Here is a 13018-nt window from a genome sequence, read left to right on the forward strand (position 1 = left end):
AAAAAACGAAATAAACAACATGGGCACATTATCAAGACGCCATGTAGCAACGACACATAGTAACGACGTTGTCAAACAACACATCAAGACGACATGTAGCAAAGACACATAGTAACGACGTTGTCAAACAACACATCAAGACGACACGCGGTAACGAACGTATAGTAACGACATTGTGAAACAACACATCAAGACGACAGGTAGTAACGACACATAGTAACGACATTGTCAAACAACAGATCAAGATGACAGGTAGTAACGACACATAGTAACGACATTGTCAAACAACAGATCAAGATGACAGGTAGTAACGACACATAGTAACGACGTTGTGAAACAACAGATCAAGACGACGGGTAGTAATGACACATAGTAACGTGTTGTGAAACAACAGATCAAGACGACAGGTAGTAACGACACATAGTAACGACGTTGTCAAACAACACATCAAGACGACACGCAGTAACGACACATAACGACATTGTCAAACAACACATCAAGACGACAGGTAGTAACGGCAGGTAGTAACGACGTTGTGAAACAACACATCATAACAACACTTTGTCAAGTGACACAGTATGAGGACACGATGTAATGACAAAGTCAAATGAAACAAGGACAGCTCAGCGTTTAATAGACATAGACAAATGTCTTCTCAAATGTTCAGTAGACATAGACAGTGCGCATGTAGACATATTTTTGGCACTAATGGAACCCCATACTAATGGCACCCCATAGTATGGAACCCCATAGTTTTGAAGCCACAATAGAATCTTGATTGTGAATTTATTATATAAATAAACATATTTTTTATAATTTATTGTGAATTTATTATTGTGTATTTAAAATTATTTTAATACGTTTACAGGAATTTGCAATAGTTTGTCTAGGACTACTATTATTTTATTTTCGGAAAACCGGCAGAAACAACATCCTGCCCCCCTCCGTTGGTGAGCACGAGCCGCCCTCTGATTGGTGGAGGGAAGCCCCCCCCCTCTTGTCCTGAGCGCGCGAATGCACCTACGTCTCCCTCACAGTCTGGTGCTCGGCTAGCTGTTAGCTTAGCGTCTTTCGCTCTGTGTTTTAAGCAGAGCACACAAGAGGGCCGGAGACAACGCTCTCTCTTTGTCTCCGCATCTCAGCAAACCTCGAGTCTCTGCGGTCTATAGCTGCAATGGCGGACAAGGAAGGTAAACTGAAGGCTTTTGTTGTTCTAGGCGACAAATAACGTGGTTAATTGCCATGTCTTAGCTAGCTCAGGTAGCGGCTAGCTACCGTGGCTCTGTAGCTGGCCTTTACCAGTTACAACAAAAGCCGGGTAAACTTTCATTGCGTGCGCTGTAACAATCTGGTGCATTGTACAGCTATTGTTTCCGCATCGCCGACCACCAGTTGTCGTTTGCTACCAAAATGATGTCGTAGTTAGAAGGGAGGCCGAAGTACATCTCCCAAACGTTGCTAAACTGAATTGTGATAGCTAGTTTGCTAATACTTGCACGAGCATAAACGTGATAGCTAGCGTTAGGAAAGCTTACGTCTTTATGTTTCTGTAAAAGTATTAACATCCTGGCGCACATTGAGCACACGCTGTAACGTGCGTTAATCAGCCGTCAGTTGTCTGCAAAGACAACCATAGGCAGCCATTGATTCAGTGCTATGCATTAACTGTCAATAATGCCTCGTCTGTAGCAGAGATGCACTGGCATGTATCCAGACATTCGCCCTTCAGTGTGTGTGTAAGCTGTAGACCCATCTTGCAAGTATTACAGGTGAGTTAAAATTGATATGGATTATTGTTCATGACTTGTCTGTCACTCTCTGCACTCTCAGCAGGTGCATTTGATGATGCCGTTGAGGAGAGGGTGATAAATGAGGAGTACAAGATCTGGAAGAAAAACACCCCCTTCCTGTATGACTTGGTTATGACCCATGCTTTGGAGTGGCCCAGCCTGACTGCTCAGTGGCTGCCTGATGTCTCCAGGTACACACTTTACACAATGGACCAGGACAAATTCTCACATGTCTACACCATTATCCACTGTCTCAATAAGTGTGAATGATATTAATAACAAAACCTTTTCTCCTTACCAGGCCAGAGGGGAAGGATTACAGTGTGCACCGGCTGGTGTTGGGCACTCACACATCTGACGAGCAGAATCACCTAGTGATTGCCAGTGTCCAGCTGCCCAATGACGACGCCCAGTTTGATGCCTCACATTATGACAGCGAAAAAGGAGGTGCGAGACTTGTGTGGTCCTATTCTAAATAAGTTTGATTATTCAGTCCGGCATATTTATAATGTGCTGCACATTTGTAGTAGGTCCATGCGATTTAAAGACACAGACCATACATTATCCCCCTCTTACCAACTTGGTAAAGCTCGTCTTCAGTTATAATGTCTATAATTGGACTGTTTTGGACAGATCAGTTATTTTTCATCCGTTTCTTTTAGCAAAAACAGTATTGACTTTTCGTTACGTCTGTTAACTCTAAACTCATTTTCTTTTATTTCTTTGCAGAGTTTGGAGGCTTTGGCTCTGTAAGCGGCAAGATCGAGATAGAAATCAAGATCAGCCATGAAGGAGAGGTGAACCGTGCCCGCTATATGCCCCAAAACCCCTGCATCATCGCAACCAAGACCCCCACCTCAGATGTTCTGGTGTTTGACTACACCAAGCACCCCTCCAAGCCAGGTACACTGCTGAAGGTCCCTGTTCTGTAAACAAGTTCAGAATGTAATGTAAACTAATTAGCATATCATTAGTATTTTGTTTATTCAATACTTGAGTGTGTGTCTGTTTTAGTTCAAGTAAAAAAAAAAAAATTGACATTATGCTTCATTGTCCATAGATGCTTCAGGAGAGTGTCGCCCCGATCTGCGGCTCAGAGGCCATCAGAAAGAAGGCTATGGTCTCTCCTGGAATCCAAATCTGTCTGGCTCTCTGCTTAGTGCATCAGATGACCATGTAAGGGACAAGTCAGGTTTTATTTCTGTATTCAATATTATCAGGCAATTTTGGTGAGATTTTTTGGGTCACCAATTTAAACATTCTTCTCACAATAGACTCCTGCTACTCTGCATCAGATTTTGGGAGTAGTGATAGATTTGTAACCCTCGTCTTTCCTAATCTTCAGACTGTCTGCCTGTGGGACATAAGTGCGGTGCCAAAAGAGGGGAAGATTGTTGATGCAAAGACTATTTTCACTGGTCACACTGCCGTAGTGGAAGATGTCTCCTGGCACTTGCTTCATGAGTCACTCTTTGGATCTGTTGCAGATGACCAGAAGCTCATGATGTAAGAAAATTTATAATGAACAAATCAAACAGAAAAGGTTCAGCCTGAAAAGTTGAGTGATTTTGTGAAGTCCACTGACTAATGTCATTTTTCACCTCAGTTGGGACACTCGTTCAAACAACACCTCCAAGCCCAGCCATGCAGTCGATGCCCACACAGCAGAGGTCAACTGTTTGTCGTTTAACCCTTACAGTGAATTCATCCTTGCCTCTGGGTCTGCAGACAAGGTAATGCTATATTCTGAAACATATTAAATGTTGCCATTTTGCCAATATACTGCATGTTGCTTAGCTCTGTGATACTACAATCTATCACTATTTGACTGAATACTTAGAATAAGGGGTTTGATTCTTCCGGAGAAATCCCGAAACACTGTCTTTCTAAGAATTTTGGGTGTGTGGGGCGAAATATTTCTTTCTTAGCTGAAGCCAACAACGGGACAAAAATAAATGTAAAGACAGACATAGTGGAGCCGTATATTTTCCTGCTTTTTTGTACTTTGCCAATCACACCTATGTATAATGCTGTTGTAACTGCAGGTTGATTGTCGAGATTATGAAAATCAGGCAGGTACTGATAACCTTTCTTCTGCTCACAGACTGTGGCTCTTTGGGACTTGAGGAACTTGAAACTGAAGCTGCATTCCTTCGAGTCACACAAGGATGAAATCTTCCAGGTAAGATATTTATTACTTTTTATGACATTTTCTTGAATTAAGGAGGATATCATGTATTTAAATCTGTGAAGTTGGTTAGAAAGACAAAAAAAGTTATATCATGTAGATGCAGTTACAGGTTGACATTTTTTAAGTTCTCAGACACATTTAAAAAGTTTGAAGGATCAATACTTGGCAGATATACACACTCTGAAATAACTGTTCCTGACAAATAATGTGATGGGAGCGTCAGTAATACACATCTGTGATGCTGTTCAGGGTGACCTAACTTGAGTTCTCTGACTGGCCACTCTAGGTTCAGTGGTCACCTCATAATGAGACCATACTGGCTTCCAGTGGAACAGACCGTCGCCTCAATGTCTGGGACCTCAGGTAAACAACATTTTACCTCAGTCCTCCACTTAATGCAGCCGTGTAGCATTCCAGCTTCATTGCCACTGCTAGAGATAATGCCCTCCATTCCAGTACTAATGGTAACATCCACCGTCCTGTGAACAGAGCGGCTCAACCACATTGCAAGTGCAGCTCGTTGTGTATCTTTATTTTCAGCTGTGCTGTCTTAATGCACTTAGTATATCTTTTTGCTAATGCGATGCTTTTGCTTTCTTTCTTTCTGCTGTAACTGTGCAACACAGATAAATACATTTCAAGTTGAGGGGACTTGCTGAACAGTCATTGAATGTATTGAACACAACCTGCACCTGAAACGCTCGCAGTGTATATTTGACTGCAAAACTATCTCGGTATCCAGTGGACATATCAGGTTAATCCTCCTGTGACATTGTTTGGTATAATATTGAACTCTGCTGTCTGTCCTGTAGTAAAATCGGAGAGGAGCAGTCACCAGAAGATGCAGAGGATGGCCCACCTGAGCTGCTGGTGAGTCTCATTTAAGCCTGTTGAACTTTGGAGACAGATATTACCTTTTATTGCTAGCATCTTCTTTTATTATAATAACGAAAATGGTGGCTTTTCTTCTATCTAGTTTATTCATGGAGGACACACAGCCAAGATCTCTGACTTCTCTTGGAACCCCAACGAGCCCTGGGTCATCTGCTCTGTGTCCGAAGACAACATTATGCAAGTTTGGCAAATGGTAAGACAACGTATTTTATAAATCTTGTTAATTACAAATAGGAAGAGAATGGGGTTCCTTTTTGATAAACTAGAGGGATCTATTTCCTCTTAACAATATACAAGATAATAAACATCGCAATGACATGTTAAGGTTACAGAGAGCAGGCAGGTCTGCAGTCAAGATCGTTTGTCTTTTACAAAAACTGTATCATGTGGATCTGAGAAGCCAACTCTTTGCAGGGAAAAGTTGCGTGATGGGAGGTTCCTGACATTTCAGAAAATAGAAATAGAAAATCTCAGTCAAGATAAATTTTTGATAGAACATTTTTAAGTAATTCAGTCAGGACAGAGTGACGAGACAGAAGAGAAAAATGGTAAGCATACTACCCCAGTTGTATGTTTATTTCCTTTACAGTGTAATGCTTTCTTAAGCTACTGAACTTCTGTCCGTCCTGTATCCCTGTACTGTAATGAACGTCAGAAAAAGCTGTCAATTCACCATTTGGTTGTCTTGTTTGGTAAAGTTTGGCTCTTTGAAAGCTTTAAGCTTTTTCTTGTTGTACTGGGGGAAAAAAATGCTCAGACTTGTAAATATGTCACAACAAAAACAACTCTATTTGCCTGAATGACTGACACACTGATTGTCCCTTTTAGGCTGAGAACATCTACAACGATGAGGATCCAGAGGGTTCGACAGACCCTGAAGCCACAGCATAGCACCGCTGCATGCTGTGTGTATTTACTTACAGCCTCATCACAAACTGCCAAACTGCCACATCAGTAGTTTCAGGCAGCTACTTTTCCCCCATCCTTCTCTACTGGTGGGACAAGCCGTAAATCACTGTAAATACAAAAAGAAAACCATCATGTGTAGCCCTGGTCCTTTTTGGAATACTCAAAGTAAAGAACTCATTTAATTTAAATATATTGCCTGAAAAATCTTACCCAGGTTTTTCGTAGTGCATTTGAAATATGTATTTTTGTAACCAAATTGGCTCTCCCATCCACACTGAAATGTTTTGGTCAATACTTTCTCTGTAATTAATAAAATTTGTTTCTAGAACACAAGATCTTGATCATACTGACAGATGATGTACAATAACCTGCTGTTAAAAAGTGAAAACGGCCGCCACAGCAAAACTTGGAAAAGTTGCAAGGGGGGGAAAGTTTAGTAGATTGCAATTGGAGTCCTTTGCACTATGCAGAGTGATGGTTACTTTGACATATGTTATTTGCAAGCTAGCTTGTTATAAAAATGCCATTTTCATTGCTTCAGTCTGGTCATCACCTAATTGTTCTGGATACAGATTTTTACACCAGCTACATCTGAGTGATATTACAATTTGGAGTGAATTGCGTTTTTGAATGTCCATTTGTTGTCCCACCTCCCCTCACCTTATTCATACATAAATCATTTAAATGTTTTCGTGAGATAGAGTAGTGTTTGAACTTTTTATATGTTCAATATTTGTACAGTGAGTGCATTCTTAATAAAACGTGTTTCATTAGTCTTTGCGTCCACCTGATGTATTGTCAACATTTTTCAATATGACTGTTACTTAGTTTAATGAGATCAGTGGCTTACTAAGCTTGGAAATATTTTAAACAACCTTTAACAATCCTTTTAGTCAAGGAGTTGGTAATGCCTGATGATGCTTTGCGCAGACCTTTTTTATGTCTGGTGTGACGTCTTGGTGCTTTGCTGCCTGCCAAACTCACTCTCACTCTATAACTCTGTGTCCCAGTGTTTAGTCCTTCAGCCATGTTGCCCTTATAAGTACACAAACCCCTCTCCACTCTTCATGCAGAGACAGTAACTGGTACACAAAGCCTTTATTCATAACAAAAACCTCTCTACAAGTTGCAGTCTAGTTCTTTATAGACTGTTCTAAAAAAGCTTTTCAATGTCATTTTTCTGTATGTGTCTTAATCTGTTTAAAGTGCATTAATTGATCCTTGAAGTTTACTATGTTGAAGATAAAAAAAAAAAAAAAAAAAAAGCAGTTTGTAATTAAACAAAACTCATGTTTTCTCTTCGTCACGCTTCTTGTGGTCCTCAATAGCAGCCCTGTGAGGAAAGATATTTTAACCAATTAGAGCTATTGCCTTAAGGTTTAAAAACAAATATTGTACTTGTTCAACAAATCTTACCTGTACGAGAGCAGTTGCTTGGCCAGGCTGTCTCTCAACTCCTTAATCTCTTTGGTTTTTCTTGTCTGAATCTTTAATTCCATCTTCAGCTCTCTGCTGCTCTCCTCCAGATAATAAACTGTCTCCTGTAAGAACGGTATCGCTACATTGGTTTGTGTATTGGGTGACTATGCCTTTTACAGGTGCACATTTGGACAGTTTGCCTTTATTTTTTTTATTCTTTCTATCTCCTTGCCCATTTTACATGTAGTCCCTACTTGCCATCTTGCTTACCTTGTACTGCCCCACATCCTCTCTCCTCTGTATGTGAATTAGTTTGAGTTTTTCTTCCAAGCAAGCTCTCTGGAGCTTCAGCTTTTGGATCTCCTCCTTTAGGGGTCTCAGCTGTGTCCTCAGCTCCTGGGCGTGGTCTTTGGCTTTGACCAGGGCACCGGTTGTTACCTCCCTTCTCTTCAGCAATGCTAGCAAAATGGGTTCATACCTGCCCAAAACACCCATAGACAATAAGAAAATTGAAAAAAATTGTTGTGGTGACCAAGTAAACATGATTCTGAGTCAGGCTACGCCAGCAAAAGACAGTAAGAGTACCTGTCCTCCAGTGCTTTCAGCCCACACTGCAGGTACTGTTGGATGTCTCCACAGGAGTGCCTTCTGCACTCAGTCAGCTCATCCTGGGTGTTGCAGGATTGATTGGAGCTCTGGGCATGAAGCTCTGCTTGTTGGTCTAAGAGCTGTTGTTGTTGGGCCGTCCTAAGTTGGGAGCTCTCTTCTGTCAGCTGGAGCACCAGTGACTGCAGCTTCTCCTGAATTATAGGATGAAAGATATTTTTACTTGGTTGTTTTCTTAAAAATACGATGAGTGTGATTTTTTTTTTTTTTTTAGGGGTTTCTTACCTCTTCCCTTTTTAACAGCTCCACCTCACGGTGCTGGGTGTTCAAGGCGAGCTGGTTGTGAGCACAGTCCCTCGCCATGGCGAACAGCCTCCTCTTCAGCTTTCTCAGCTCCTCCTGAAGCCCCTGTCTCTCCAGGTTCACCTTCCACATCCTCCTCTCCTCCTCTGCTCTCTCCTCCCTGAGGCTCTGAATCTCCCTCTTTCTCTCCTCTCTTCTCTCCTCTTCCTCCCTCTTCAGTGCATTCATTAGCTCTGCGACTTTGCTATCAGTTGGCTCCTCTTCGTTGCTCCCCTCTGCCTCATCTTTCTTTTGATTCCCTCTCAACTCCAGCACCTCCGCCAGTAGTTCCTCCCTCCTCTTTTCTAACCGCTGTACCTCTTCAATGCACTTCTCCATCTGAGAACCTAGTGCTGCAAGGTCATTCACGCCTGATCCCGGATCAATGCTGTCCATGTCTGGCTCCTGTCCCTCTTCAGATTGCAATTCTGTGTTGTCTACTTCAATCCCAATTACATCTTTGTTTATGTTTGTGCCTTCATTAGTAGAAGCATATCCTGTCTTTGTAGCCTCAAGGTGCAGTGGGTCGTTTTCTTTGTTGGCCAAAGGCAGCGACGGTTCTGAAAACCTAAATTGAGGACCAAGAACCATCCTGTCTGTTTTCGAATTCCTTTGATTTTCCAGTCCATCCATTAAGAAGCCATCCATGTTGTCACAGCTAAGCATGGGATTCTGCTGGCTTCCACTTGTCGTTGGACCTACTGTCACTTCACTTCTGCTTTCCTTGGAAACTTCTTCTCCCCTTTCGTGTCGATCAGCCCAGGATTCCACTTGCATCGGCTGGGTCTCTGACCTCATCGGCTTCACTTGCTGAATGGGCACCAGTGTCGTACCCCTGCTAAGATTAGGGTTCTTACTTATGTGTACATATTCTTGACTTTCATCTGCAACCCAGTCTTGGGGCTCAAAGTCCATCCCAGCCTCTTCCATACAGCTCTCCAGCATAGCCAACATTCCCAACAGCTGGCCCTCATACTCCACCATGGTGTCACTGAGTTTGTTACCCGCTGACGTAAGAGGCATTTCTCTTTGGCGAGCAGCGTCTGTGGTCATTTCACACCTGTTGGTGATGGTGCCCAGGCTTTGCGCCTGACCTTGCACTTGCTGGCCTTCTGATCCAGCCCCATCCATGTGTGTGTCAATATAGCTTGTGGAAAGATATGCATGGGGAGAAGTACTTCTTTCTCCACAGCTCTCCATTGCTTCTTCCTCTTTCCTGAGCCTATGACTTGATTCCTTTAGGCTTGTTTCGTTGTAACCGGCTGAGAAGTCTGACTCGAAAGTGATACCGGTGAGCTCCTCGCAGTTTTTCAGTATGTCATCCATCTCCTGCAAGTATGGCTTGATCAAGGCTGTTTGATTCAGCATTGTTCCTGTGAAGGTGAGCCCAGGTTGCGCCGTGTTGCACTCCCTTTGCTCCATCAGGATTCTGTCTGGATCCGATTCCTCTTCTTTAATGAAGAGAGGCTCGAACCCAGTAGATGAGGTGTTGTCATCCAGGTCCTCCATTGGCTTAGCGTAATTCTTGTAGCGAATATCAATGTAGAAGTCAGCCTTTACCACTGTCTCATCCCTTGACAAAAGCACATTCATATGTTAGACCATCTAGATGACGCACATTAAGCATGATAACCGCAGTAGCTGGCTGTTGTGTCTCGTGTCATAAACACTAGTCCTAGCCTGCATTGGTGACATGTCAACAGATGAGGTGGGATAATGTTTTGGCCAGATGTCTACAGTAAACTATGCTGATGTCATTGGCACATACAGGCATGTAGAGCTGGACAAGGGGCTGCTGAGTAAAGGGTGTGCTAACAGCAGCTGTCTTCATAGCCTGGATCACCCAGGGACCAGCTGGCTGCTTGGCAGTGATCTGACGCACCTCAAACAGGCCTGCTCTTGCACTCACATGAACACCGCAACAATGCAAATGTAAACACATACAACCGTCTTTCATCTGAAGCTCCAGCAAGTGGCATTACACAGATTACATTAGAGAAGCAAATTATCATAACATGTCGTTGTGCCGATGGATGGGCATTTGCATTCTCCCTTGGTGAATAATGTAGCTGTAATTTCACCCTTTGAGGTGTTTGCCAAGACTGGCCAGAGACTCCCTGAGAGTAAATTCATCAAATTGACCCAATACTGTCAATGGCAAAGATGACAAGTGTGACATTCATCTGATAGCTGCTGATGGCTGCTGCCACCTCGCCAAAACCTCTTCAACCAAAATTCAAGACGCTGCTTGAGCGTTTGTGTCAAACGAGGTCAGATAAAAAAAAAAATCTACAGCACCAACAGCTCCCTTCTGTGTGTTCCCAGTGCCCAAGGACTGGACAGTGTTGTGCTATGGATGGCTGACCAAAGCCCTGTGGAAGACATGACAGTCACCAGCTGTCTTGCTGCAGGACAGGCAAGTCACATTCCTTTAGACCTCCACCACCCAAAGGCAGCGCTGGCCTATATTTGTTGAGCGCTCTGAGCCTCCTAATTTGCTTTTCTCCTTATATTACATCATAAAATCTAACTTCTTTTCATCTCCATGTGATACGTTCATCTTTTTAACTGCTAAATAAGAGCAAGTTAAAAGTTTTGAAAGACTTGTGAGAGTTGCATGAATTGTCATTGTTTGGCTTCCAACCAAATTTGATCAACATCAGTTGCACGGACAATCATTTATGTAAACGTGAAATATAGTTGTACTTACTTCTTTTCTTGTTTCTTCTGGCCTTTTGTGGTATCCTCGGGGTGAGTCGGTTAGAAGGTACATGAGGTTCAGACGACAACGCAAAGTGAGCGGCAAAGAGTGAGTGTGAGCAGTGTGTGCAGATGAACTGAGAGAGGAGGGGGAGTAACGACAGTTGACCCAGCCTCCCTCAGTCAGCGTGCTGCTATGTGTGACCATGACTACCTCAAATCTGTTTAGGTTTATTAATAAACACTGGACTGAGTAAGGAGCAACAGCAGGCTGTTTGAACCCAAGAGGGTTAAAGGATTTGACAATCCGAGCCAATATGAATTATACAGAACACCTGGTAGCCGTATGTGTTTGTCGTCTTGTCTCATTTTGTATTTGTCAGAAGACTTCACAACAACGTCTGTGAAAGGTTGACGTGTTTTTATGCGTGAACAACTGTACCTCCATGAATCAAATGGCAATGTTGTCACATGCAAGGAGAAATGTGCTTTGTTTCAGGACAGCAGGATCATCACTATGATGAATCTTCAGTGGAACTTGTAGCTCACAGACATCTCTTAGTTGTTCCTTCCGTAGCGCCAGATTGACAAGAGCAGTTACAGCTGGATCCATTTACTATGGATGTCGCTGAGAGTTGGGTGTGTGTATGTGTGGAGGGTTTATGATGTCTGCGTTTATGATGAAAGAGAACATGGCTCAGGGATTCCACCCGAGCCGCCTCATTATCACAAAGTCTTTAAATAGCTCCCTGCAATTTTCTGGCAGCTTCCCACGGGAGGATTGGTTTTCGCCCTAAACTTCTGACCCCGACAATGGACCACAGGTGGTCTCCTGTAGTCTAAAGAGAGGGCAGAGAGGATGAGACAGAGCTGTTAAAGATGAGGCAAGGGAGGAAGAAGGAACGGAAAAAAAGGTTCCAGGGATGGAGGAGGTGACGATAGTTAAAATGTTGAGAAAGACAGATCAGAGGAAAGATGTTTGTGGTGTGATCCGTATCTTGAGTGGCAAAGACTAAATGTTATCATTATTCTGTATTTTAGGATATTTTATGCATTAATGCTTTTTTTGCCTGAACTTTTATATGTCATACCTTTTATCCTACATTATTCTTCAAAATATAGGAGCACATGTTGCAGTCAGACACCACTAGATGGCCTCACAGATTCATTTTCAGTCCTCATCATAAGGGTGGTGCAAAAGTTGATATTGAATCTGACTCTGTACAACTAGTTTTGCTCTCAACACTTCTCAACCCAGTCTTTCTGTTGGCTTTCTCATGAACCATGAACACAGCAATCAAATTGTCAATACAGGATTAAAGCACCAATATTATAACCACATTTAATGTAGTTTGTAACACGATAATGATGACAGCCATCTTCACCTAAATGCTATTCATATCTTTTCACCCCTATTTCTCTGTTTTTTTTCATGTTATTTCCTTAAATTTGTCATTGAAGGCTAATTCCTGCTTTCAAAAGGGATAAAGAGATAGACAGAGAATGGTAAAAAACCTGTTTAGCCTGTGTGTACTATAAAATGAACACAACTATCCAACAATAAATCCCCCTTTTGGAGTTGTTACATGACCTTTATCACTAGATATACTTTCATTTGCAGTTAACACCCAATAAAACAGCAACGGTCATTCCTTTGACATTCTGACTCAGTCTTTCCATGACAAGATCACGTCCCTTGTGCTCAAGGAACGATGTAATGTTTATCTAATTCACCCTTGTTGACCACTGTGACTCTGTGTTTTGGCAAGTCTGGGCTTTGGGAGAGACACGATAATTCACATGAAGTGTCCCGGGGATTATCTGTTTCAACACTGTCGTGCTGATGCACACCCAAACAGCCACAGGGATCTAGACACAGACTTTGAGACTATCCATCACTTGCCTGCCGTAAAAATCATCTTTTCAGCCCCTCTTTGTCTCTTTACTATCATTCATAGAGGATGGGGAGATCATCAGTGTCTGTGTGTGGGTGTAGAGTAGAACAAGGGGGAGACCAAATATTTATGGAGGCGTTGTGGCTGAGGACTGAATGTCCCACTGAGATAGGCCATATGCTGGACTTTCACTTGGACTGCAGTACTGTCCAGACTGACCAGAACATCCTGTCAGTGTGTCCTCCTCTTCCCCCTGTTTCTCATCTCTTTCC

The 13018-nt window shown here is 42.6% G+C and overlaps 2 protein-coding genes across 2 annotated transcripts; one reads left to right on the forward strand and one right to left on the reverse strand.

Moving 5' to 3' along the window:
• The first annotated feature begins 988 nt into the window (after positions 1–988).
• On the forward strand, positions 989–6570 carry rbbp4 (retinoblastoma binding protein 4). Its single transcript, XM_030412512.1, has 12 exons — positions 989–1190; positions 1831–1981; positions 2092–2237; positions 2520–2693; positions 2851–2966; positions 3136–3296; positions 3397–3523; positions 3895–3972; positions 4268–4344; positions 4794–4851; positions 4958–5068; positions 5704–6570. Exons 1-12 carry the CDS (start codon positions 1175–1177, stop codon positions 5764–5766), a joined length of 1278 nt encoding a protein of 425 aa, XP_030268372.1. The 5' UTR covers positions 989–1174; the 3' UTR covers positions 5767–6570.
• On the reverse strand, positions 5966–11007 carry sync (syncoilin, intermediate filament protein). Its single transcript, XM_030412511.1, has 6 exons — positions 10862–11007; positions 8095–9724; positions 7789–8003; positions 7474–7681; positions 7201–7325; positions 5966–7117 (listed from the first exon to the last, which is right to left on the reverse strand). Exons 2-6 carry the CDS (start codon positions 9658–9660, stop codon positions 7072–7074), a joined length of 2160 nt encoding a protein of 719 aa, XP_030268371.1. The 5' UTR covers positions 9661–9724; positions 10862–11007; the 3' UTR covers positions 5966–7071.
• Between the last annotated feature and the right edge of the window lie 2011 nt (positions 11008–13018).

Source organism: Sparus aurata, chromosome 3, assembly GCF_900880675.1.
Source record: "Sparus aurata chromosome 3, fSpaAur1.1, whole genome shotgun sequence".
NCBI classification, from domain to species: Eukaryota; Metazoa; Chordata; class Actinopteri; order Spariformes; family Sparidae; genus Sparus; species Sparus aurata.

Bases quoted from the DNA above. Each gene is read 5' to 3' on its own strand.
- rbbp4 (XM_030412512.1), top strand. The intron at 2,694-2,850 runs GTACACTGCTGA...CATTGTCCATAG, and splicing joins CAAGCACCCCTCCAAGCCAG to ATGCTTCAGGAGAGTGTCGC. The intron at 3,524-3,894 runs GTAATGCTATAT...TTCTGCTCACAG, and splicing joins CCTCTGGGTCTGCAGACAAG to ACTGTGGCTCTTTGGGACTT.
- sync (XM_030412511.1), bottom strand. From the start codon at position 9,660: ATGGAGGACCTGGATGACAACACCTCATCTACTGGGTTCGAGCCTCTC. The intron at 7,682-7,788 runs GTACTCTTACTG...TGTTTTGGGCAG, and splicing joins CTGAAAGCACTGGAGGACAG to GTATGAACCCATTTTGCTAG. The intron at 7,118-7,200 runs GTAAGATTTGTT...CTTTCCTCACAG, and splicing joins AAGCAACTGCTCTCGTACAG to GGCTGCTATTGAGGACCACA.